The 25,191-nt window shown below is 52.0% G+C and overlaps 2 protein-coding genes across 5 annotated transcripts in view; one reads left to right on the plus strand and one right to left on the minus strand.

The window, feature by feature from the left end:
- DRC1 (dynein regulatory complex subunit 1) overlaps positions 1-15,215 on the plus strand; it is a 54,681-nt gene extending 39,466 nt beyond the window's left edge. For 2 of the 4 annotated variants that reach the window (XM_032172464.1, XM_058426912.1), the window contains exons 9-18: positions 2,546-2,680; positions 3,041-3,273; positions 6,874-6,986; positions 7,804-7,905; positions 8,178-8,267; positions 8,775-8,864; positions 11,818-12,047; positions 13,145-13,288; positions 13,629-13,731; positions 14,963-15,215. In XM_032172464.1, coding sequence (XP_032028355.1) covers positions 2,546-2,680; positions 3,041-3,273; positions 6,874-6,986; positions 7,804-7,905; positions 8,178-8,267; positions 8,775-8,864; positions 11,818-12,047; positions 13,145-13,288; positions 13,629-13,731; positions 14,963-15,019 — 1,297 coding nt within the window. In that variant the 3' untranslated portion in view covers positions 15,020-15,215. The remainder of the gene's footprint in view (positions 1-2,545; positions 2,681-3,040; positions 3,274-6,873; positions 6,987-7,803; positions 7,906-8,177; positions 8,268-8,774; positions 8,865-11,817; positions 12,048-13,144; positions 13,289-13,628; positions 13,732-14,962) is intronic. The other 2 variants (XM_032172466.1, XM_058426913.1) reach the window with 2 other exon arrangements.
- Positions 15,216-16,430: 1,215 nt separating this feature from the next.
- OTOF (otoferlin) overlaps positions 16,431-25,191 on the minus strand; it is a 100,496-nt gene continuing 91,735 nt past the window's right edge. The window contains exons 37-46 of the mRNA XM_058427027.1: positions 24,451-24,578; positions 24,174-24,344; positions 23,371-23,531; positions 22,468-22,610; positions 21,987-22,075; positions 20,565-20,663; positions 20,176-20,417; positions 19,337-19,515; positions 19,132-19,232; positions 16,431-16,726 (exon numbers count right to left, since the gene is read on the minus strand). Of these exons, the coding sequence (XP_058283010.1) occupies positions 16,546-16,726; positions 19,132-19,232; positions 19,337-19,515; positions 20,176-20,417; positions 20,565-20,663; positions 21,987-22,075; positions 22,468-22,610; positions 23,371-23,531; positions 24,174-24,344; positions 24,451-24,578 (1,494 nt within the window). The 3' untranslated portion in view covers positions 16,431-16,545. The remainder of the gene's footprint in view (positions 16,727-19,131; positions 19,233-19,336; positions 19,516-20,175; positions 20,418-20,564; positions 20,664-21,986; positions 22,076-22,467; positions 22,611-23,370; positions 23,532-24,173; positions 24,345-24,450; positions 24,579-25,191) is intronic.

Here is a 25,191-nt window from a genome sequence, read left to right on the forward strand (position 1 = left end):
GGTAGGATTCAGAAAGTCACACAGTGGGTTAAGAGAATGGGTAAGGTGGGAGGTGGGAGGAGGTGCTTGAGGCAGAGCTTGGGTTTGATGGGTGTGGCTGAGAGATGAGTGGAATCTTCCCTCTTATTTCAAACTCAGACAGCTTTCCCTCAGCCTGAAAAACCCTTCAACGGACCTTGCTGTTTCTAAGCACCATCTTTTCGTCTCTTGCTTTCATTGCCATTTTCCTTTCCTGCTCACCACTACCCAACATTTCATAATTTGACATATCTGTTTGTGCTGCTCTAACAGACTACTTGAGACTGGATAATTTACAAAGACAAAGACAAAAGTTTATTTCTCACAGTTCTGGGGTCTGGGAAGGCCAAGATCAAGGCTGTCAGGTTCAGTTTCTAGTGAGGGCTGCATCTTTCAGAGGGGAGGGACACTGTGTCCTCACACAACAGAAGAGCGGGGGAGCAAGCTGGCCTAAGGCTTTGGGAGGCCTCTTTTGTAAGGGCCTTAATCCCATAATCCTATTCATGATGGAGGAGCCCTCATGGCCTCATTACCTCTTAAAGGTCCCGCCTCTTAATATCATCACATTGACAACACTGAATTTTGGAGGAGTTACATTCAAGCTGTAGCAACCTATGACCCCAGGATTGGACAAAAACTTCCCACAGTAGGATACCAATGATGCCCTTCTAGCCAAGCACTGTGGCTTCTCCTCAGGCCTCATCCTATTATGATTGGATACTGGATTTTCTTCTTTGGTTTAGATGACCCTAAAATATTTGCTCTTCTTTCTTAATGTATTTGTTTCCTGTGGTGGTTCTGCTTTTCCTTGCTTGATATGTCTTGAGTATCTAGATAAGACAATCTAGAAAACCCAGGCCTTACCATTGCTTTTAATTTTTATTTCATCTGCCACATACCTCAGTCTCATGGTTTTGAATATCCCCTTTTTGTTGATGACTACCAACTTCATATCTCCAATCCTGAGCTCACCTTTCATTTACCCAGAACTGCCAACGTAACAGTTCAGCTTGGAGAGGCCCTGTCATTTCCAGGGCACAGTTTCTGAAACCAGACTTGCCTCTGCTCCCTGTTTCCAGTTCTCCAGCCTCACTCCCCTGCATCTCTAGCTTCCAGGCACTAAGGACTCTGGACTTTTTGTTGAGGCTCCTCTTGCAGCCATTCTTCCCTGTTCACTTCCTCGCCTGCTATCTTGCCCACACCTTCAGTATGCACCTGGAGTTTGTTTTGTTAGCTTCTGTAATTAGATGACACATAGGAACTCCTTTACTGCATGACATTGGAAAAAAACACTTTGGAATGACCACTTATTTTTACATCTGTGCTTGGAAAGCCTCCTTGAATGCTGTAGTTAAGAAAATGGGTTAGCTGTTTCTTTCTATCAGAGACTAAGGTAACTACTTTTTTGTGTTTTCTTGATGATGAAAATATGAATGATGAGTGTTTGCATTACAGAGACATTTTGATCATTTCAGAATAATGCTTAGGAGAGGGAAAATTTTATTTTTAGAATTTCTGAACTTAAAATATGTTGGCCTTCAACTTCTCTGTTACTGTGTGAATGGGGCACTGATAAGAGACACCTCTGTAGTAGTTTGAAGTCTGAAGTATGGGCCTGGGCCTAAAAATTGTGCCTGCCATGCATATTTTATGGGCCAAGTTTCCATGCACAGAGCTCCTGTTAGCAGTGAGATGGTGAGCTGTGCCATGCCTGGATTCACAGTGCTATTGGACAGGTTTTAACTGCCTCTTGCTGTTCTGGGAATTTTGGACCATCCCCTCCCCTGCAAGCCTGGGTAAGTTAGATGCCTCACCTCTGGGCTCCCCTGGCACCCTGCATAAAACTCTCCTATAGCACTTTCCACGCTGTACTGTAATTAACGTTTGTCTTTGTTTTTGACTAGACTGATAGTACCTTGTATTGCAACGTATCTTTGTATTCATCTTTGTCTTTCAACATATCCTTGCGCAAAAGTGACATTTCATGTTTGTTTAATGAATACGTGAACGAATGACTGAATGAATGAATGAGTTACTGGACCTGTTAATGGGATCAGCTCTTTGAGGCTGGAAGATTTATGTATCATAGGCTTTTGTGATATGCATTTTTTTCTTTAAAGTTTCCTTGCTTCATGATTGAATTAAACATCCAAGTCAAGACAATGAAATAGATGAGATAGATTATTTAAATATGTGAGGCTGGCACTAGGTATGGGTGTGGGCATTCTGACAAATGATGTGTTGTGAAGTAGGTTCTGTCCACAGTCTTGAGTAGGAGGCTGCCTCTTGGTGGGAATGGGTTCTGGATTGTTTTCAGTGCATTTCTTTTTGGACTGTCCCATGACATCCTGTTGCCTTCCTTTTGTTGATCAAAATGGGATCTGTGTTTTGGAATATATGGGAGGGTTTTCTGCTCTTCCACAGATCTGCTCCGGGGTTTGTTGTAGAGCTGAATCAGGTGGATGAGAGGAACATACGTCATACCTTCTATTCAGCTGCAGACTAACTTTTTTTTTCCTTCAACCAGTCTGCATGGTATACTTAACAATCTGAGATCAAAATATGCCAAGCAAATAAGGCAGTTTCAGGAGGAGAACCAGTCTCTAACCTCAGACTACAAACGTCTTGTGATGCAATTCAAGGAGCTACAGAAAGCCATGAGGTATCTTAAGGACTTGGTCCTAAGGCACTCATCCTAGCATAGAGGTGACGGGGATGGAGTTTGTACAGGCTGTGATTTCGTTGGACTTGATGTCACCAGCTATTTTGGGGCTGGACCAGGCACTAGTTAACCTTTTGTGGTGTGTTCCCCTGGCCCTTCACTTGCGTGTCACCTGCCTTTTCTTGAGATGTGTTGGGATGGCTTCCAGTTTATCGTAAGTGGGAATCAGCTGCTCAGGGATGGGGCCAGGCCCAGGAGTTAGCACAGCTCGTTTTCATATTCCTGCCCTGCTGCTAATTGAGGGGACCCTGGCCAGGTCCTGGGGGCCAGCTGGCCATGCTCTGTGACTCTCCTTCACAGGCATTCTGCTCTTATTGATGATAAGAAGTTTCGGGAGGTTTGGCTGGTGAATGAAGAGGAGGCGAAGGACCTAATAGCCAGAGCCTTTGATGTGGACAGGATCATCCACACCCATCATCTGGGGCTTCCCTGGGCAGCACCTGATTTCTGGTTCCTGAAGAATGTCGGGCCTATTTCTCAGCAGCCCCAGAAGTCCGCCACACAGATAGTAGAAGAAATGCTTCTGCGCACAGGTGACTAGAACATTGTCATAGAGCCTTAGAGCTGGAGGAGCCCCCTGAGAACATCGGGTCAAGCCAGTCATGTTAGAGATAGTCTAGGGAGGAGGGGGAAGAGTATGATTACTGGTATAGCTTTTAAGTCTCCTCTAATTTATAGCCCTGCTGTCTCCCCTGTATTATAAACTGGCAGTTAGGTCTAGAAGCTTGATCAGATACAGGTCCAATTTATTTTTGCTAAGTACACTATTGTGTAGTACCTCCATCGGGATAAACTAATGTTAAATTGTCTCTCTTTTTGTGATATTAGCAACCATTGCTAATCATTGTCTAAGATCCATTAACTGTATTAGGGATTGCAAAATGGTGATATGTTAAATTCTATTCTTGTGTCTTTATTTAACAGAATACTTCTTAAAGGAAAATCTTCCCTTCATCAGCAATTTGCTACCTGAGATAGTCTGTATATGAAAAGCAGGATAGATGCTTATTTTTTCTCTGTTTACCAGTTTTCAAAATAATGGGTTGGGCCTCTAGCACCTTCCAAAGGTACCAATGAGTTTTTAAAAAATATTATGAATGCACGAGTTTAAACAAATTTGATGTATTTTAGTTTACTAAAGTAATTATCCTTATTGAGGCTCAAATTGTTCCATCTTTGGCTAGTGGAAAGCTTCATATTGGCTTCTGGGTCCTTTTGACTCAGCCCTAGTAGTTATTTATTTATTTATTTATTTATTTATTTTTGAGACAGAGTCTCGCTCTGTTGCCAGGCTGTATTGCAGTGGCGCGATCTCGGCTTACTGCAACCTCCGCCTCCCGGGTTCAAGCAATTCCTCTGCCTCAGCCTCCTGAGTAGCTGGGACTACAGGTGCACACTGCCACACCCGGCTAATTCTGTGTATTTTTAGTAGAGACGGGGTTTCACCATATTGGCCAGGATGGTCTCCATCTCCTGACCTCGTGATCCCCTCACCTCAGCCTCCCAAAATGCTGGGATTACAAGTGTGAGCCACCGTGCTTGGCCAGACCTAGTAGTTTTTTTTTTTTAATAGCAACCTGGCTTTCCAGAATGACCAGGTGTTCAAGGCACACATTATACTTTTCCTGCCTCAAGTCTGGAATCAGCCATTTCTCCAAGGATACCCTGGTCCTTTTAAATGGGGAATTTTTTTTAAATTTTATTTTATTTTATTTTTTAGATGGTCTCACTCTGTTACCCAGGCTGGAGTGCAGTGGTGGGATCTCGGCTCACTGCAACCTCTGCCTACCAGGCTTCAGCAATCCTCCCACCTCTGCCTCTCGAGTAGCTGGGACCAAAGACTCATGCCCAGCTAATTTTTGTATTTTTTTGTAGAGACAGGGATTTGCCATGTTGCCCAGGCTGGTCTCAAACTCCTGGGCTCAAGTGATTCCTTCCCAGAGTGCTGGGATTATAGGCGTGCGTCACCATGCCTGCCCAGGGAACGGTATTTGGAAACCACGCTGTGGGTGCTGGGTGCTTATTGTTTGGGATTGGCCATTGTTTCTAGGCCTTTTCAGTGGACAGAGCTGAGAGTATAGAATTTCATTTTTTTGGTAATAAAATAAATCATGAGTTCATCCTAATACCTCCTCATCAACAGGATGCCAGGATTTTTATTTAACAGTATCAAAGTTTGTCCCTTTTCTTCCAACTTGAAAATCTTAGTGCTCAGTGACTTCAAAATAATGAATCACATGCCTTCCCCACAGCACCACAGAACCGTCTCAGAGGAAAATATCAGCCCTGCCACCAACGAATGATTACTAAAGACAGTTTACACTGTTTTATGGTTCCTTTTATTCTTAAAATGTGTCCCTCCAGGGATGTACGACAGATTGCTATATTTTAAAGTCACGTGGGGCCAGGCGCGATGGCTCACCCCTGTAATCCCAGCACTTTGGGAGGCCAAGGTGGGCAGATCACCTGAGGTCAGGAATTCGAGACCAGCCTGGCCAACATGGCGAAACCCTGTGTCTACTAAAAATACAAAAAATTAGCTGGTCATGGCACACGCCTGTAATCCCAGCTACTCGGGCGGCTGAGGCAGGAGAATCACTTGCAGTGACCAATTGCCACTATGATCAGGCTGAGAAAGATGACCCTTCTCAAAAAAAAAAAAATTAAAAAAATAAAAAAATAAGGTATACTAAAAATACAAAAATTAGCCGGGCATGGTGGTGCGCAGCTGTAATTCCAGCTACTCAGGAGGCTGAGACAGGAGAATTGCTTGAACCCGGGAGGTGGAGGTTGCAGTGAGCCGAGATTACACCACTGCACTGCAGCCTGGGTGACAGAGCGAGACTCTGTCTCAATAAATAAACAAATAAATAAAAATAAATGCACTTGGAATAGTTTCTGTGTGGTTATATTACCAGCTTGATACACATATAGGTATTTTTGTTTCATTTTACTTTTGATTATTAGGGATTGGTTTTTTACAATTTAATTATGTTTTTTGTTGGTTTTGTTTTTGTTTTTTTGAGACAGACTCTCACTCTGTTGCCCAGGCTGGAGTGCAGTGGCGCAATCTTGGCTCACTGCAACCTCCGCCTCCTGGGTTCAAGCGATTCTCCTGCCTCAGCCTCCCGAGTAGCTGGGATTACAGGTACGCACCGCCATGCCCAGCTAATTTTTGTATTTTTAGTAGAGACGGGGTTTTGCCATGTTGGCCAGGCTGGTCTCGAACTCCCGACCTCAAGTGATCCACCTGCCTCGGCCTCCCAAAGTGCTGGGATTACAGGCGTGAGCCAGTGCGCCTGGCCTAAAAATTTAATTTTAATTAAGAAAATTTTTGGCTCTTGCTGTCAGCTATCAGTTCTTGCTGCTAATATTTCTCTGGGCCGGGTGCCGTGGCTCATGCCTGTAATCTCAGCACTTTGGGAGGCCGAGGCAGGCAGATCACTTGAGCTCAGGAGTTCGAGACCAGCCTGGCCAATGTGGCGAAACCCCATCTCTATGAAAAACACAGCAATTAGCCAGGTGTCGCGGCGGGTGTCTGTAATCCCAGCTACTTGGGAGGCTGAGGGAGGACAATCACTTGAACCCAGGAGGCAGAGGTTGCAGTGAGCCGAGATCACACCACTGCACTCCAGCCTGGGTGACAGAGCGAGACTTCATCTCAAAAAAAAAAAAAAAAAAAATTATCTGTGAATGTGCAAAGCCACCTGCCCCTGCTTTGAGTTGGCTGCTTCTATCTAATCTGTTGCAGGTTTAGAAACCATATAGCCACTTGCTAGATCATCTCTGAAATAAGAATAAATGGGCTCACACTCTCCCTCCCACTTCCTGGTTCATGGCTGGATTTTGAGTATGATGTTTCCAGGTAGACGCAATTTGGAAAAGTTGGGCATTACAGCCTGGCTGGGAATGGCCGAGTTCTCCAGGTGGTCTCTGATTCCGACCCCCTAGCCCGCCTTCCCCCCACGTAATAGGCTTTTTTCATCATAAAGAGACTGTGAGAATGCCTCACAGAGGCTTTTTAAGAGGTACATTTTCTCAAGGAAAGCCATCTGACTGTTTCTCAGAGTCAACTAGCTCCAGCAATTATCGTCTTTTTCTTTCTCTCTCTCCTCCCCATGACCCATCTGCAGAAGAGGAGGAGGCAGAAGAGGCCACCTCGGAACCAGAGTCCTACCTGGACCTGCCAAAGCAAATTTCTGAAAAAACTACCAAGAGGATCCTGATGCTCCTGTGTGACGAGACGGTGAGGCCAGGCGGGGGCCGCAGCAGAGGGACTCATGGGGGTGTGCAGCTTCTGCGGCCTCTGCTGCGCCAGTGCTAGCCTGGAGTCAGGAGTGGGCCAGTCCTCCCCTGGCCGAGCCCAGGGTTGGGCCCTGAGGAGCAGAGTCAGGGTGGCCCCTGGACTTCAGGGCCGGTTCATAGAGGCCTTGCCTCCAAGCTGGCCCAGCTGGAAAATGGGTCTAACCTTGGTTGGCCAGCATGGCATAGTTTAGGCCAGCTGGGGTGCTCCTGCCAGCTTAAAATGCTGCTGCTTCTGAGACAGAAGTTGCACCAGCTCACCTCCATGAACCAACTTGCTAAGTGATGTGGCCACACTGACATGGCCCTTCTCAGGGGCTCGTTTTGGGGGTTACTCTGGGTACGTTAGGATTTGGATGTCTGCATTACATGTTAGCAAACATGATTAGACTTAGAATAAAAGCTGCGTTGAGCTGGTCCAGCTGGAGGTTGGGTTGTGGTCAAACATGGGCAGTGTTGGTTTGGATCTTACGGTTCCGAAGTGGGTGTTCTTTTGGGATAGTGAGGGCAGTTGCCTTTGGCTGGCTCCTGCCACTGAGGGCAGCTGCTGCTGAAGGGGTCAGGTGGCAGGTTCTGCCCTCTGAACCTGCAGCTGGACGCAGAGGCCACCTCCCCATGGAGCCCTCCTCCAGGCATCCCAGCTCAGAGCGGGCACCGCATCTGCTCAGCCGCCCTCTCCCCTCCACTGCCTGTGTGCTGTGTTTTGGTTTGGGATGCCCACTGCCCTCCATGCCTCCCTGTCCTGCTGTTGTGTTCTGTAGATATTTGGGGACAAGACTATGGGTGAAGCAGGAGCCTGTGACTGGGTCAGCTTTGGACTGTGGTGGGGGCCTCAGGAGTTTGCCCAGTGGCTTGTGGGTGAGGTGGGTTGGTGCCCTTCTGGGTGGGAAAAGCTAAGTCTGTGGTGAGGATGGGCTTTGTCCCTGGCCTTGCTTGTCCCTGGCCTTGCTCCCTGGGGAGGGGTTGTTCATGGGCACCCCAAGAAGGCTTTGCTGGGGCCCACTGCTGGCTCCCATCCCTGGGCGTCTGCTCCGTGGCATAGTCCCTGGAGTGTTACACAGGGGGCAGCTGCAGACCCTGGTACTCGCTCCTGAAACCTGTCCCCGACAGGAGATGCCTTCTTCCTTCTCCCCAGGGGTTCCTCATAGAGAGCAAGCTGCTGAGCCTTCTCCTGCCCCTGGAGCAGAATGAATGCTATCTGCTGAGGCTGGATGCCATCTTCTCCGTGAGTCCAACGGGGCTGGGAGGACACGGGCGGGGCTGCACCCCGCCATGTTCTCAGATGGCCCTGCCGTTGCCTCAACCCTAGCAGTGGATGAGGGTCTACCGGGGCTTCCCCTGCTCCCTGTCATATCCTTCCCTTAACCTGCCCTCCACGCAACACATTGGTCTCAGACTCACTGCAGTGTCTCCCACGCCTGCCCCTTCCTCTACTAGCATCTTCCTCTCAGGTTGTAGGTTCTCCCTGACACCCCCAAACTCAAATCTGTTGCAGCCCCGCTTGGCATCCTCACAGCCATGGGATCCGTATGGAGCAGTACCTGGCTCTATGAGCATTGTTTCTGTGTGTTCTGATGTGTGTGTCCCCAAGTTCACAGTCACTTCCCAGCGTTGGATGAATGCCCTCCACAAGCCAAGCCTCCTGCTCTTAGGAGCTGAGCATCTGTCAGCTGCCCAAGCCCATGGCCTCTTTGATGAGGTGTTTGAGCAACCATCCTGTTTTTTGCCCCAGGCCCTTGGAATTGAAAGTGAGGATGACTTGTATAAACTGGTGAACTTCTTCCTTAAATATCGAGCTCACTGTTTATCTTCCAGCCTCCAGGTAAGGCAAGGTGCAAAGAGAAGAAAGCATTTTCTTTCTTATTTATTTATTTACTTATTTATTTTATTATACGTTAATTTCTGGGTTACATGTGCAGAATGTGCAGGTTTGTTACATAGGTATACACGTGCCCTGGTGGTTTGCTGCACCCATCAACCTGTCACCTACCTTAGGTATTTCTCCTAATGTTATCCCTCTCCCTAGCCCCCTACCCCTCCGGCAGGCCCGGGTGTGTGATGTTTCCCTCTCTGTGTCCATGTGTTCTCATTGTTCAACTCCCATTTATGAGTGAGAACATGCGGTGTTTGGTTTTCTGATCTTGTGATCGTTTGCTGAGAATGATGATTTCCAGCTTCATCCATGTCCCTGCATTTTCAATTCTCCCGAAGCCCCCAGAGCACAGTGCTGCCTTTGAGTAGTACTTCTGGAGAAATAGTGGGGCTTTTATGTCAGGTATAGCTAACTTAGCATTTCCCTTATTGTTTATCAATTTGTCTCTTTGTAAAGGGAAGAATGGCTCGGGGGTGAGATGCTGTTCTTATACTGAGGCCCAAGGAATCTTTTCCTGCACCCTCCCTCAAAACCAGGTCTCAGCCACTATGAGACCAGAGCCCACCAGGTTCTGAATATTTTGATCCTTAACACTTTCCCACAAGGCAGGGCCCATTTGTCCTACATATCTTGATTGTAATTGATTTCAGAAGGTGAATCAAATATTAACTATTTTAAAGAAGTTGCCATATTAAAAGTCATATAACATTGTAATTTAAAAATGAAAAATGCGAATGAAAAATGTTTTTAGTACTGCTAGCCCAAAGCTGAGTATCCTGACATGCCTCTAAAAAGAGTTGGCTGGGCTAGGCGCAGTGGCTCATGCCTATAGTTCCAGCTACTTGGGATGCTCAATTTAGCCCAGGAGGTTGAGGCTGCAGTGAGCCATGATTGCACCACTGCACTTCAGCCTGGGTGACAGAGTGTGAGACACTGTCTCTAAGGGAAAAAAAAGAGAAAAGAAAAAAAAGAGTTGGCGGAATGGACAAAACCACAAAGCCATAAAGGGAATAAAAGCTATATTTGACTATAGAATTTAAAAACAATTCTGTAGTGCAAAAATCATGATAAGCAAAGTTAAGAGATGAATGACAAGCTGCAGAGAAATATTTTCAACTCGTATCATAGTTAAGGCATTTCCTTAATATATAAAGAGCTCTCAGAAATCAATAAGAAAAAGACCAACAACAAAAGGAACAGATAACAAATATGAATGAACAACTCCTAGAAGAGGCAATACAGATAACTCTTAAACATATAAAAAGATAATCAGCCTTCCTTGTAATAAGAGAAATGCAAATTAAAATGCCTGATTTCCATTTTGCCAACCTGTTATGTTGGCAAAAAAAAAAAAAAAAGCTTGATAACACAGCAAGTATAACATAGTAATGACTGAGGTGTAGAAAATAGGCACACTCATAAGTTACTGGTAGGAGTATAAATTGTAACCTCCATTGAGGACAGTTTGGCAGTATCAATTACAAAACTATATACATTTTACTCTGAAATTCTTCTTTTTTTTTTTTTTGAGACAGAGTCTCACTCTGTTGCCCAGGCTGGAGTGCAGTGGCACGATCTCGGCTCACTACAACCTCCACCTCCCAGGTTCAAGCCATTCTTCTGCCTCAGCCTCCCGAGTAGCTGGGATTGATTACAGGCGCCTGCCACCATGCCCGGCTAATTTTTGTATTTTTAGTAGAGACGTGGTTTCACCATGTTGGCCAGGCTGGTCTCGAACTCCTGACCTCAAATGATCTGCCCACCAATGATCTGCCCACCTTGGCCTCTGAAATTCTTCTTCTAGGATTTTATTCTCTAAATATATCTCATTACATTTGAAATGGTGTATTTATTGGCCGGGTGCAGTGGCTCACGCCTGTAATCCCAGCACTTTGGAAGGCCGAGGCGGGTGGATCATGAGGTCAGGAGATCGAGACCATCCTGGCTAACACGGTGAAACTCCATCTCTACTAAAAATACAAAAAATTCTCCAGGCGTGGTGGCGGGCGCCTGTAGTCCCAGCTACTCCGGAGGCTGAGGCAGGAGAATGACATGAGCCTGGGAGGCGAAGCTTGCAGCGAGCAGAGATCGCAACACTGCACTCCAGCTTGGGTGACAGAGCGAGACTCCATCTCAAAAAAAAAAAAGAAATGGTGTATTTATTGTAGCTGATTCACTGTACATTGTTTGAAATGGCAGAAGATTCGAAACAACCTAAATGTCCATTGTTGAGGAATCTATTTAGTAATATATGGTATGTCTACACGATGGGGTACTATAAAACTGTGGAAAAAACCAAAGTTCTTTATGTATTCACATGAAAAGATATCTAAAGTTTATTGGTAAGTGAAAAAGCAAACTACAGAACTCCATTTGTAGTATAGTATCATTGACGTCAAAACGAGAAGGAGAAGTATATATGGAAAGGTATGCACATGTATTTATATATAGACATTACATAGGCATACTATTTCCTTGGAAGGAACCATAGGAAACTTGATAGCATTCGTTTGCCTGTGGGAGGTCAACTGCATGAACTGCAAGATAGGAGTAGGAGGAAGACCTTTCAAATGTAACAATTAAAACAAAAATTTAATTTGTATTATGATTCAAAAGAAGATTTATAACATGTAAGCTTTATGAATGTCAATAAGGTGAGCACCTGGGAGCCCGGATTTAGAAACAGAACCTTTCCATTGTCTCGTAGCCTCCTAGTGCCTCTCCCCATCCCATCCCCCTTCTTCCCACTCTTTCTCTTGTTTCTGTCCCTGTGTAAATGTCTCCCTGGGCAAGCTTTCTGTCACTTTCTGTAAGCTTTTCTGGTTTTTCTTCTTCCTGCCTCTCTCTCCATGCTCATGCTCATGTGTCCCCAGCCCACAGTTGTCCTTGCATCTTCCTCCAGATCAAGTCCTGCAGTGAGGCGAGCATGGAGAAGGCGAGCATGGAGGAGACAAGCACAGGGTCAGAATTGGAGCTGGCAGAGCAGACGGAGATGGAAGGAGAAAAGGAAGAAAGCCTGGTGGAAGGGGAGAAGGAGGAAGAGGAGGAGACCCCACCCTGCCCCTGGGTCATCCACCCCAATGATGTCCTCAAGATTCTGGAGGCCTTCGTCATGGGTCTGAAGAAGCCTAGGTGGGCTGCGGGGCTGGAAGGCTTGCCTGAGACCAGAACCAGGCGAGCTGGATGGGCTGGGGAGCCAGGCAGAGCCAGTGAGTGGAGAAGAGTCCGCTGGGCAAGATGCAGGGACTAAGGACAGGGCTATCTGAAGGCGGGCTGGGGCAACCAATCGCTGGACAGAGTCAGGAAAGCAATAGGGCGTAGTGGTGATCTGTGCTTTTTTCACTCATCATTCATTCAGCAGACATGCATTGAAGGCTGCCGTGTGTAAGCACTGTGGGGACACTGCCTTGTGATCAGAGCAATGGTCAAAGCACATTAAAGGTGCACTGTTGTTCAGAGAGGAAGTGGCCGTTTCCATTTGGCATGTGAGAGGGTTCTGGGAGGAAAAGTCACCGGAACTGGGTGTTCCCAGGCAGATAAAATGGAGGTAAGGGCATTTCAGGAAATGGCAGCATGAAGAAGGTCTGGTCTGTTCAAGAATCCTCACAGGAGGTCTGGCTGGAGTGTCAAGGGCCTGGGAGGTGGCACTGGTGGATGGGGAGCTAGCCAGGTCTTGGAGAACCTTGCCCAATGGGCCCAAGATCTTTGTCTTTACGCCTTGGTGGGTGGGAGCCAGAAAAGGATTTGAAGCAGCTGAAGAGCCGTGATTAGCCTTGCATTTTAGAGAGATCATTGTGGCGGCAGGGAAGGGGCGAAGCTGGATACAGGGAGAGCATCAAGAGGCTTGTCCAGGTGGGAGGTGAGGATCCCCCAGATTAAGGCTGTCATGAGGGAATGGAGAGGACATGACTGGATTCAAGTGCTGTTTTGGGTGCGCTGGTGCAAAAGATGGGCACAGTGATGAGCTGTAAAGCCAGTGAGGTAAACTGATTGGGAGAGAGAGGGGTGGATGAAGCACTGATTATGCCCTCACGAAGGTACCGGTGGTACCGAGGCAGAATGTTGATGATAAACGTACGTCCTTTCTGAGAACCAGCCACCGTCTAATAAACTTGGACTGCTGAGTGGAAAGGTGACAGGTGGGAAAGCAGTAGGCCTGTGACTGGCACTGCTTGGGGACCTGGGTAATACCCAATGGACATGACAAACACTGTGCTCTTGGCCTTCAGGGACTCGCAGACCCTGCCGAGGGTGCAGAAGAATGTGCACAACAACTCCAAGGACTCAGAGTACTGGCAGGCCCTGACCACGGTGATCCCTTCCTCCAAGCAGAACCTCTGGGACGCCCTCTACACAGCCTTGGAGAAGTACCAGTAAGTGTGCATGTCATGGAGCAGGAGGGTGCTGGCGGGCAGGTGAGGAACGGTTGCTGGGAGCAGCCGTGTTTGCTGCCTCCCTGTCCCATTGAACCTGGGAGGGAAGAGCTGCCCTTGGCATCTCCTGTGTGGGTGGATCATGTGGGGCGGTTGGCTCTTGGGCTCTGGCCTGCCTGTTCTGTTCCTGCTAACCTGGCTCACCTGGCAGCTGGGTGAAGAGTGTAGCTTCTGGAGTCTCCCTCCACCTGTAGCCAAAGCGGAAGCATCAAGACCCTGGCCCCTTCTTGGCAGAGGATGGAGGATTCAGTGGGCCTCTAACCGATTTTTCTGTCCAAAGCCTTGTCCTGACCCAGAGGGCCAAGCTGCTGCTGGAAAACAGTTCTCTGGAGCAGCAGAACACAGAGCTGCAGGCGCTACTGCAGCAGTATCTGAACTCCAAGGTGGGCGGCGGGGCCTTTCAAGGAGGGGCGGCAGGAGACAGGGGTGGGGGCGGGGGGACTGGAGCTGGGATTAGAGAACGAGGAGTCCCCCCCGCCCCCCCAGAGGCAAGGGAGTTTTGCGATGTGATGTAAAAAATCAACAGTGGCACCTTGAGACAACTACTGGCCAAAGGAGTAGATCTTGCTTGAAGTCTCCATTGGGACAGCTCAGGTGTGACAGTGTCTCTTTGATACTGTGGTTTCTGGTGCCAGTGGCCTGCTGGGACTGCTCTGTGTGAAGCAGTGCCACAGCCAGGAGCAGCTCCCCAGCTATAGAGCCTCCAGCTGTGCTCTCTTCTTCCATCCTCACATCCGCTGTGTGAGATGGACAGGGCGGAAACGATGCTCCTCATTTCACAAAAAGAACAATCACAACTTGGAGAGTTTGCAACTCGTCCAGAGCCTGGGCTCTTTCCACCCGCCAGCCCCAGTTCCCTGCCTAAGATATGACTGGAGGGTCATCCTCGCATGGGGGAGGAGGCTCTGCTGGGGCAGATATTCCCTGGCCCCCATCTGTGCCCAACCCTGCAATAGTTGTGGACAACTTCGCCATGGCCTGGCAGGAGGAGGAAGGAAAAAGTCCATTGCTAACATTTCCTGCTTTGCGGGTGTGGGCACCTGCAGCTGGGGTTGTAGGCCAGGAAGGTCATGACACAGCTGTTAGTTGCACACGTGTGAGGTGACTAAGGCCAGCTCCAAGTCCAGCCACAGGGGCTGCGTGGCCCCAGCACAGTCCCAGGTCCCAGGCCACAGCTGAAAGGGGGATGTTGTGGTGAGCCTTGGCCTCATAATGACCCTTGTCCTGTGACAGGACCCAGACATTCTGGATGGTATGGTTCCGCTTCCACAGATGCTACTGTGTACAAGAGGCTGGGGGAGGAAGAGGTGGGGCAGGCTAGACTGGGGATGGCACGGGTGCGTGGAAAGAGGAGAGGGGAAGACCGCAGAGAATGGATGGGCGGGAGATGAAGAACACTACCAGAGGTCACACCTGGAGCAGAAGCTGAGCAAGAAGGCTCAGGCGTGTCTCCTGCAGGGAGGCAGTCTGTGGGTGTTCAGCATCTCTCAGCTTTGGAGAGGAAGATGCGTGCAGGGCTTCGGAGGCCCATGGGAGAGCCAGCGTGGCTCGCAGGGGTGGCAAAGAAGGAGGGCCCAGGGAAAAATGTAATGACTTTCACCCTTTCTTTTCCAGATCAACTCTGAACTGCAAGTTCCTCCCACTCAGGTGTTGCAGGCACCCACAAAATAGAGCTGGACCTCCAAAGGCTGATGTGTTAGGGCTGGCCTCATGCTGGTGTCTACACCGGAGCTGGCTCATATCACCTACTAGGCTGCACCTGGGCCCGCTCCCTGGATTTTCCAGGGCTGTCTTTATAGCCTGTCAAAATAAGGAGCCAGAGGAGTTACCTGTGTCCTGCATTATGATTAAAGCCTTCTAAAAGTTGTGGCTGAATCTCTTTAAAGAGGTCAGGTCCAGCAAGACCAGGCCCTTGCCCCTACCTCTGTGTCATGAGGGGACTTTGCCCCAGGCTCAGATTGTGGTGTGAGTCAGAGGCCGAGGCCAGTGGCGTGGGGCTCCTTTCTTGCTTTCAGGGGAACTGGTTTCTATGGGTGGAGGCTAGAGCTTTTGGGCCCTTGTGGGGTCTTAAGCCTTCAGACTGGCCCCAGACCTGAAGGATTCTTTCGGTGCTTTGGGGGCCCCCGGGCCCAGGCTGGTGTGCCCTTTGGGCTATGGTGTAAGACTCCTCCTGTGGGCAGCCTGGGTGGGCAGCCCTGTGCCTGAGGCCTGCCTTGAACCCTGGGCCACCAGAGGCCACTTGAAGGGGAAAGGCCATGCGAGCCCTGCTGGTACTGAATCCACCAGCCTAGAGAACTGCTGCCTCTGCCCCGCCCCTGCAGCTCCTCCTCTCAACTTGACCAGTGCAGACCTGTCAGCTCAGTGCTTGACTTCTTTTATTTAGAGAAAAATCACCACTCAAGAAAAGAAAAACAGCCAACAGAAACCCAGACACAGGCAGGGGCAGCACTTGACGGGCCAGCTCCCAGCTGCAGCTGAAAGGGCTGGAAGGGCAAGGGGGGCAGGGGTGGGAGGACAGGGTGTGCCCGGGATGGGGAGTCCCCTCTGCTGCTTCTCATAGCTCCTCAGCTGGGCCTGGAGGCGCTGGCTGGGGCAGAGGGAGCTCTGGGAAGCCATGAAAACCCACAGGCAGGGCAGGCGACCCCCCCAGGAAGTGAGAGGAGCCAAGCAGAGCCCATAGCAGTGGCAGAAGCAACCGCCCTGGGACCTGTGGGCAGGGTCTGGCCCCTGCTGCGGATCAAGACCGGTGCTATCTGCAGGGGTCACGGTGGGGATAGCTTTTGCTCGTTCATTCTTTTTAAAGCCCTGGGCACTGACCCATGGTCCTTGGTTAATTTCACTAAAGCTTCAATCCTGTACTTGGAAGACCTGGGGAGGGTTTCAGGAGGCTTCCTCTGGAGCCTGGGCCTGAAGAAGGGTGGCGCCTCAGCCAGGTGGGGCAAGAGAGACCCATTCCAGGTCCCCACCCCATCCAAGGCTCCCCAGGCCACAGGCAGGGGTCAGAGGGGCAGGACTGGGCAAGCCCAGCCTGGGGCAGTGAGGACAAGGTGGCCCCGCAAGCAGGAGGCAGGCTCGGCCCAAGGCGTGAAGACTGGACACTGGGCTCCTCAGGCTCCCCAGGGGAGATGGGAAAGAGTCCAAGCCACTGAAAGGAAATGCGGCAGGGCTGGGGAGCGGCTGGCGGGAGCTGGCGGCCTTCATGCCCCAAGGAGCTTTTTGACCATGTAGCCAGGGAGGCTGTAGAGGAAGAGCCCCAACATGAGCAGCCCCAACAGCGCCAGCACGATCTTGATGATGAGCCACTTGTACCGGGTGCAGATGAGGTACTTGATGGACTTGAGAGGGTTGAGGAACCAGACGAAGGCCGTGTCAGGCCGGCTGGGAAGTGGAAGAGAGGAGCCGATCAGCCAGTGGGCAGGAGCTGCCTCCCAGCTCACCCCATCATCTGTCCTTCTGGACCCCCAAAAGCCCTGCCATGGCCCCAGCCCCAAAAGCAGTGAATGCTGGAGCCAGGGTTTGAACCCATTTCTAAGTACCCGACTTGCTGCTTACAAAACTCTATCCTCCCTGCAGGACCTTTGGGGCCCGAATCTTCTCCTAAGGCCTAGATGGGAGCTACTTGCAGCATGGGGCAGCCTTGGCCCTGCAGGCAGTTGTCATCATTAGGAAGCTCCTGCGGTTAGCTCATTCTATGTGCTGCCCCATGTCCTCTGTGAGACCGGTGCTTCACAACCTCTTCCTTTCTGATGGACATAAATGGCTGTTCTCACCAGGCCCTGCCAAGGGTCTGAGCGGCCCCTTGTGGGGCGCAAGCCGCCCTCACCGACCTGCCCACTCTCAGGATGCAGACCCACTCCACCTTCTGTAGAGCCTCCCAGCCGAGAAGCACCTGGCCAGCCTCACTATCTGTTGTTTGTGTTATAAAAACAATACGTTTCGTAAAATGTCAAGACACAAGTGAAAGTACTGAATATGCATTTTCAAACTACTGCCTCCTAGAAGACGTGGCGTGCAGCCCCAGAGCTGAGCTCAGTATCAGTGGGGACACAGAGCCGGGGCTTGGGTGCAGGGCACCTGGTTTTGAATGGTTTTCACAGGCAAGTTAGGCACCTCTATCAACCTCCGTTTCTTCATGTATAAAATGGGGTTACAAGCAGTACCCACCTCCTGGGTTTGGCGCAATGGCACAGTGAGCCAGTGCCTGGGGAGCTCTGAGCACCTGCAGTTGGGTGTTCAGGCCATGGTGGCTATGAAATGTTTGAGTTGAATGGAACTATTATCCTGAAGGGCAGAAAACAACAGCCCTGGACTGGGAGGTCACACACTGGTGAGAGCCATTTCCAGACCTGTTGGCTAACCCTGGCCACCCTTCCCTTTTCCCTGTCCATAGCTCAGCTTCTTTCTGCCAGTGAAATTGGGTTAGAGTCAGCCGGGCACGGTGGCTCACGCCTGTAATCCCAGCACTTTGGGAGGCTGAGGTGGGCGGATCACAAGGTCAGGAGATCGAGACCATCCTGGCTAACACGGTGAAACCCCGTCTCTACTAAAAATACAAAATTTATCTGGGCGTGGTGGCGGGTGCCTGTAGTCCCAGCTACTTGAGAGGCTGAGGCAGAAGAATGGCGTGAACCCGGGAGGCGGAGCTGGTAGTGAGCCGAGATTGAGTCACTGCACTCTAGCCTGGGCGACAGAGCGAGACTCTGTCTCAAAAAAAAAAAAAAAAATTTGGGTTAGAGTCTGGGAGAAACATGGCTGGGAGCAGAGGTGGTGTGCAAAGAACACAGGTTTGGAAATTTGGAAATCTTGGCTTGAGTCCCGGCTCTACCCTAATTTGCTGGGTAACCTTGAGCAAGCTACTTCACCTCTTTAGCTTAATATGGAAAAGTGTAAAATAGTCATTTCTAGTTCTGAGAGTCTACTCTGTCATGAAAGCTTGAAAAGTTGCTGTGCATGTTTGTGTGGGCTTAAGTGTGTGCCTGTGTGTGCTTGAGTGCATGTCTATGCACTTGTGCGTGGCACGTGTGTGCATACATGCTTGTGTGTGTGTGCACACGTATGCATATTTGTGTTTGTGGATGTGTGCGTGTATATGTGTGTGTGTGTGCACGCGCCTGCCTAGCCCTTGGTCCAGAGGAAAAAGTAAGAAATATCAGACCCAGGAGGCCGCTGGGCTCAGGCCCCAAGGATCTTCTTGACCAGGTAGCCAGGCACAGAGTAGAGGAACAGGGCGAGGAGGAGAAGCAGCAGCAGGAGCAGCAGCAGTTTGAGGAGCAGCCAGCGATACGTGTGCCACAAGAAGTAGCGAGCCGACTTGAGAGGGTTCAGGAACCAGATGAAGCTCGTGTCGGGCCGGCTGGAGCATGAAGGGTAGAGAGCGCAGAGGAGGGACAGGAAGGAGAAGGGATTGGGTGTGGCGAGGGGCCCAGACCAAGAGGGAAGCTGTCCTGGGCTGTGTGTGCAGCTCTAGGCACCCCTCTGGCCATCAAGGCTGGCCGAGGCCCCAGAGGCCACCAGTGGAGCTGGCTGTTCTGCAAAAGCTAGGAAGGGAAGAGCATAGTTTCTCTCTGCTAAATGGGGCCTTTCCCAGGGAAGGTCCTGCTCTCCAGTATTCCTAGCCCAACCTCTGGTTCAAAGGGACGTTGTGGGATTCAGGGTCAGCAGAGGGCAGGGAGGAGGCTCTCCTGTAATGAGTCTGTGGCCCAGGAAGAGATGGAGTGTCTCCTTCCTCTTCCAGTGCCTCCAAGAACCAGCGTGGGGAGGGGCTGGGCCAGCAGGGCACTCACTTGGGTTTCTCTAGGGGGTCAGGTTCGTTGCGGGCCAGGCCCACTGGGTTCTTCTCTGCCTCCTCTGCTGTCAGTAAATGCAGCTCAGCCTCCACCTTGCCCTGCAGAGGACAGACAGGTCCCAGCGTCCAGGCTACGTGCTGGGCCCTTGGCACCCCAGCCAGGCCCAGCCCTGCCTACTGCCCGAGCAGGAAGGGGTGCGCACCGTGAGCTCAAACTCATCGTTCTCATTGCGAGCCAGGAGGGGCCACCAGCCTTTGACGCGCTTTTGCTTGAAGATGGACATGAGGGGCACGTCCACCTCCCCGGTGGCCATCTCCATGGTGCACTGCTTGGCTGTCTTTGCGCCCCGCGGGAACCGGTTCAGGTCCAGCTCGATGGCCCCTGTGGCGACCTCAGTGTCAGCTCTGACTGAACAGGGCTGGGGTGGGGTGGGGTGGGGGTGGGGGTCTGGGCTCCTCGGCCCCTTGTTTGCTGAGTGCAGATCTGAGCCCACATCTCATCCTCATGCCTCACTCCCAGCAACTGGCCTCAATGCAGGTGTCCTCGTGGGCTTGCTGGGCAGTCCCAGCCCCCATGCTTTACTCAGGTCCTTCTTTCACCCCAGAGGGTCTCTCCTGGGGTCTCCCCTGCCACTCCCTGCCATGCATCCATTCTGTCAAAGTCCTACTAATCCCACAAGCTTTTGCAGATGCAGATTAGAGTTTTAGGGGGAATCCCTGCTTCACAGAGAAGCAACCTGAGGGCCAGGGGGTTTCCCGACTCCCTTAGGGAGCCTCTCCCCTCCCCCATCATCACTGACTGCCCCTTCCTTGGTGTGTCCAAAGCTTGTTGTCAGCCTGGTTATGACACTGAGAACATCTGCCTAGGGACAGTTAGGTGGGTCCTTGGGGGCGGAACCCCATCGGACACCCCTGGCTCTGACGGACTGGAAGCAATGACCCGTTGTCCCCCCAAGGTGGGGCTCTCCCTGTCCCTGCCTCCCCGGCCCCTGCTTCTTCTCAGTTCTGGATCCTGAACCCCCATCCCTGCCCTGCTGTGCACCCAGGAAGTCGTCAGCGGAGAAGTGGTCCGCATCCCAGATCTGCAGGGTGAGCCGCGCGGGGATCTTGTACTCAGTCTCGTCCCAGGAGAACATGGACTCCTTCTTGGAGATGACGATCTTCTCCTCCGCTGCCAGGTAGTCGAAGGGGAACAGGTAGCGCCAGTTGAAATTGCCCTCGCCAGTGAGGGAGTGGTAGTGGACGTCTGTGTCCTGCTTGTCCTCCTGCTGGCCCTTCAGCCACCTGTGGGCGCCACATCTCCAGACCCGCAGCCAGGCCGGTGGGGCCTCTCCCACCCACAGCCACCTTCCCTCTGCCTCCTCTCCTACCCTCACTGGGAAGCAGAGCCCGCCCAGCTCAGTCCCTCCCATGCAGGGACTGCTCACCCACCCCCTCACGAAGATGTCACTGGACTTCTCCCCTGTGAAGAAGTCGTCGTCCTCCAAGACCACCTCATCCGTGTTCCAGATGATGACCCGCAGCTCGTACCTGGGCCCAGGGAGAGAAGGCTGGTTAGCAGCCCCAGGTGGGGCGTATGCCAGGGTGCCAGGGCTGGGATGGGGCAGGCTGAGAGAAGTCCTGGGGACTTGGGGTCAGCACGGGGCCTAGGCTGGAGAAGTGGTTTGGGGTGGGGGGAGCAGAGGCATAAGTGAGAGGGCCCACCAGCCACATGGCTGTGGGTGGTGGGGGTGGGGTGGGGGGAGGAAGCCACCCTCTGTCTCAGATGCTAGTTCCAAGAGAAGTCTGCATTTAAGCCCAGTAGCCAGCAATGGAAGCCCATGGAAGCTGTATGTCCCTGTATGTCCCTGTCCCCAAAGAGGATTTTCTTCTCAAAGTTTAATTGTAATTATGAATGATATAATTCATTTCAATCATTAAGAGTGAGGCTGACTCATTCACTAAAAATTGATCTGAGCGTGGCTCTCCTGGGATTGCAGGAGATTGTGGCTCTTCTGGGCTGCGAGCCCAGAGTGGCCCAGCGGGTTGGGTGCCCCCTAATGACAAGGCCCTGGAACAGCCGACTCACGGCCTCAGGTTTCCAAGACATTCCTGGCAGAATTGGCTGCATGATTTGCCGGGGCCAGTGCCAAATGGAAATGCGGGGCCACTTGTCATAAAGAATTTCAAGATGGCAACATAGGAGCATGGAAACAAGAGTGGGACCTTGTGTGGCTTCTTCCATCCCTGAAGCCGACCCTGAATCCAGTCACTGTCTGGCAGCTGGACTCGAACCTGCCGCTTTACGGCTGGGAAACCTGGCTTCTTTTCACTCCACCACCTCCTGCCTCTTCCAGGCACTCACTCTTGGATACATCACTGGCAGGCACTTCAAAGAAAACTTGGCGGAACATCACACTAGCCTGGATGTGAGGATGACGCAGGGCCAGCTCCCAGGGGTTCTGTGTGTTGTGAAGGAGTGCGTCAGTGTGGGCGTGTGTGTGGGTGTCTGTGGGAGTGCTATGCTGTGTGTGTGTGTGCGTGTGTGTGCATGAGATGCATGTGTATGGGCGTGTCGACCATGCAGATACAATGCACCGGAGTGTGCTGTGTGGGGCTCGTCTCGCTCACTGATGCAAGGTGGAAGGCATTGCCCCGCCGTAGCACGTGGGGACTCTCCAGGGCAGGCCCTAAACTTTATCAATTGGTTGGTCAGTTTCTCCCCTATAAGGCCCAGTGGCCACACCCAGGCCCCAGGGATGCCAACTGGCCAAGGCCATCTGGGCCTGAGCCTCCCGCAGGAAGGGTTGGGCCGAGGTGGGAAGTGGGTGGGGTGGGCCAGGAGGGAGGAGCGCTGGGCCCTGGGCCACTCACTTCTTGGGCTTCCGAGGGGAGATGTCCAGAGGTGTCCCAGGGGCTGGCATGTCCATGGGGAACATGTCCACCCACAGCTCCAGGCGGCCCTGAGGAAGAGGGTTGTGGCAGATCTCCAAGGGCCTTCTCCCTCTGCCTAGGAAGATCAGCTCTCCTCTCCCTCCTAACCTTTGTTCTGTCAAGGACCCAGTTCATCAATTTCCATCTTTGGATGCCAGGAATTCCTATGATGTCACCAATAGCCAATCGCAGCTTCTGAGGGAGACAACCCAGGTCTCTGCCTGAGCTGATGTAATCCTCACTCAAAGCAAAGACCCTTGCCATTCAAGTTACCCTGAGGGGCCTTGCTGGGGAGGTGCCTGCCAGGCTTTCTGGAATGCAGCAGACAGCGTGAGGCCTGGCTTCTACCTTTACTGACTCAGGTTGGGAATCCCTGGTCCCCAATACCCAAGACCCCCAGTCTTGACCATGCAAGTGTCACCTGCTCGATGCCCGGCTTGTCGGGGTTGAGCAGCGGCCTCGTCTCCACGTGCTCCGGCACCAGGCGGCAGCCCGCGCGGGGGATGTCCTCCCAGTGCCTCAGGGCCGACAGCGCCACGTGCTCGTCTGTGGGCTTCCTCTGACCTGTGGGTGCCGGCGGCTCAGCTGCACACATGGCTCAGCAGAACCAGGAGACCTTGCTGGGACTAGAGACTTAGGAGCACAAAGAAGCCCCTACGCCATCACCTGTCTACCCCACCGCGTTTTCACTGTTGGGGAAACTGAGGCACAGAAGGAGAAGTGGCTTGCCCAGGGTCTCAGCTGCCCCACAGGGCCAAGAGAGGTCTGTGCCCTTGGTCCTCTGCTTGGGGAAGTTGACTGGAGAGCCCTGCTGGGCTGAGAGGAGGGTCAGGGAGGGGAGAATCCACTTCCTGTCCCAGCACCTGAAAGCGATCAGATACCAGCATGGAGACCTCCCGATTCTCTGCTTCTCTGGGAAGTGCCTCATGGACAGAGGAGTAAGGAGAGTTTAAGGATTAGAGCCAGATGGAGCTGGGCCGATGCCCTCGCTCTGCCTCTAAAGAGCCACATGACCTTGGGCAAGTCACTAGAACTAGGATCTTGGTTTGTTCATCTGCAGAATGGAATGCAGATAGCCCCTCTACCTCACTGGGATTTGGACAGAGAGAAAGCAGGTGGGGTTGCCCTGTAGGAGGGGTGGAAGCACAGAGGCTGGGCAGACAGGAGTGGGGCTCTGGGGTGATGAGCAGAGGGTCACTAAGCCCAGGCTTAGGCTGAGGACACCCCAGTCTAGGCTGTTGGGTTCCCCAGGGAAGTGTGGGCCCCTCCTGGCCTCTGAAACCCCCTGGAGAGGGGGCAGGCGCTGCATCCAGTGCCCCATTACCGTTCTCGTCCTCAATCTCAGAGGGCCCAGTGAAGACGCGGTTGGCCACCTTCACTCTCCCAGGGGGCCCAAAATGGGGGCCGTCCACTTTGCCATCTTTGCAGAGGCCAGTCAGGATCTGGCTGGGCTTCATGGGGTCCCGCCAGATATTGTAGCCGTGTCTGCGGGAGGGGACACACAGGCTTGGAGGGTCTGGGTGGGACTAGGCCATCCTGGATGACAGCTGGTTGTGGCCAGTTCTCTAAAGTTGGCTGTTGCCCTCATCAGCAAGTGAGCCTGATTCCTCCTGCCCTGGGCCCCAGGCTCACCTGAGACACCAGGGCTGCTGGAGGCTGAACCCTCCTGCCCTGGGCCTTGGACCACGTATCAGTGTCCCCAGCCTAGCCCCACTGCATCCCCTCACTGTGCCCACTCCTCTGGAACCTCAGAGACTCCCATGAGGAAACTGAAAACCAGAGAGGTGAAGGGACTTGGCAAGGGTCACACAGCCTATAAGTGGCAGAGCTGGCCCAGATCCCCAGGGGACTCTTCCTGTCCTCCTCTGCTGGCCCCCACCTTCCCTAGCCCACTTGTCTCTCCTCATCCTGCCTCCTCTGTCCTGGAATCCACTGGCCCTCTCCTTGTTTTGGGATCTGCAGTCCTGTCCCCCGAAGACTGTGCCCAGGGACTGTAGGGCAGAGGCCTGGCCTGGGACAGAAACCACAATATGTCTACCTTCTCAAATCTCCACGATCTGAATCTCATTTTACAGTGGACGCAAAGCAGGCACACTGCCCCCGCCCTCTGCCCCATGCCCCACATACGTGGAGTAGGTCTGGGCGATGCCGCAGGTGGCGCGGTGCTTGCTGTAGAAGCGGTTCTCCAGGTCGATCTTGGTTTCCCCAATGAGGTCATCAGTGCCCACCAGGTCCCAGTCATACACAGCCACCGTCAGCATGGATTCCATGGGGAAGGAGGCCTCAATGTCAAAGGACCTGGTGGGGTGGAGTCAGGAGAAGGGTTTAAGGATCTTCTAGGGTGGGAGGTGGTCTGGGTTGGAGAAGTCGGGGTGTGGCAGGGGAAGGCACCAAGAAGCCTTACTTCCCGAAGACTGGGTTGAGCTGCTTGGAGATGTAGTTCTCCTTGTCACGGATGTCAGTCTTGCCTAGCCGGATGGCGATGTAGGGGTCAGCTTTGCCGTTGATGTCGGCAGGGTGCAGGTCCGTGGCCTGGGATGGGGAGGAGGGCTGCCTGAGCAGGCTCCCATGCCCTGCTCATCTTCAGTGCCCCTGCCAGTCTGCCTGAGGGTCCTATGACAGTGAAGGGCAGGGGCAGGAGCACTGGACCCCTCAGGAGGCTTGCTGTGTGACCCTAGGCAAGTGGCTACCCCTCTCTGGGCTTTGACTTCTTCCTCTAGAAAAGATAAAGACTAGACCAAATGATCTGCCTGGTGCCTCCCAGTATGGGGCTATCAGTACGCAGCTTCTTCTTTTTTTTTTTTTTTTTCTTTGAGACAGAGTCCCGCTCTGTCTCCCAGGCTGGAGTGCAATGATGTGATCTCGGCTCACTGCAAGCTCCACCTCCTGGGTTCAAGCGATTTTCCTGCCTCAGCCTCCTCAGTAGCTGGGATTACAGGTGTGTGGCACTGCGCCTGGCTAATTTTTGTATTTTTAGTAGAGACGGGGTTTCACCATGTTGACCAGGCTGGTCTCGAACTCCTGACCTCAGGTGATCCTCCTGCCTTGGCCTCCCAAAGTGCTGGGATTACAGGTGTGAGCCACTGCACCCGGCCAGTATGCAGCTTCTTTGGTCTCTCCTGGATGGGAGGATGAGGAGACTTGC

The sequence above is a fragment of the Hylobates moloch genome, unplaced genomic scaffold, assembly GCF_009828535.3.
Source record: "Hylobates moloch isolate HMO894 unplaced genomic scaffold, HMol_V3 SCAFFOLD_13, whole genome shotgun sequence".
NCBI lineage: Eukaryota > Metazoa > Chordata > Mammalia > Primates > Hylobatidae > Hylobates > Hylobates moloch.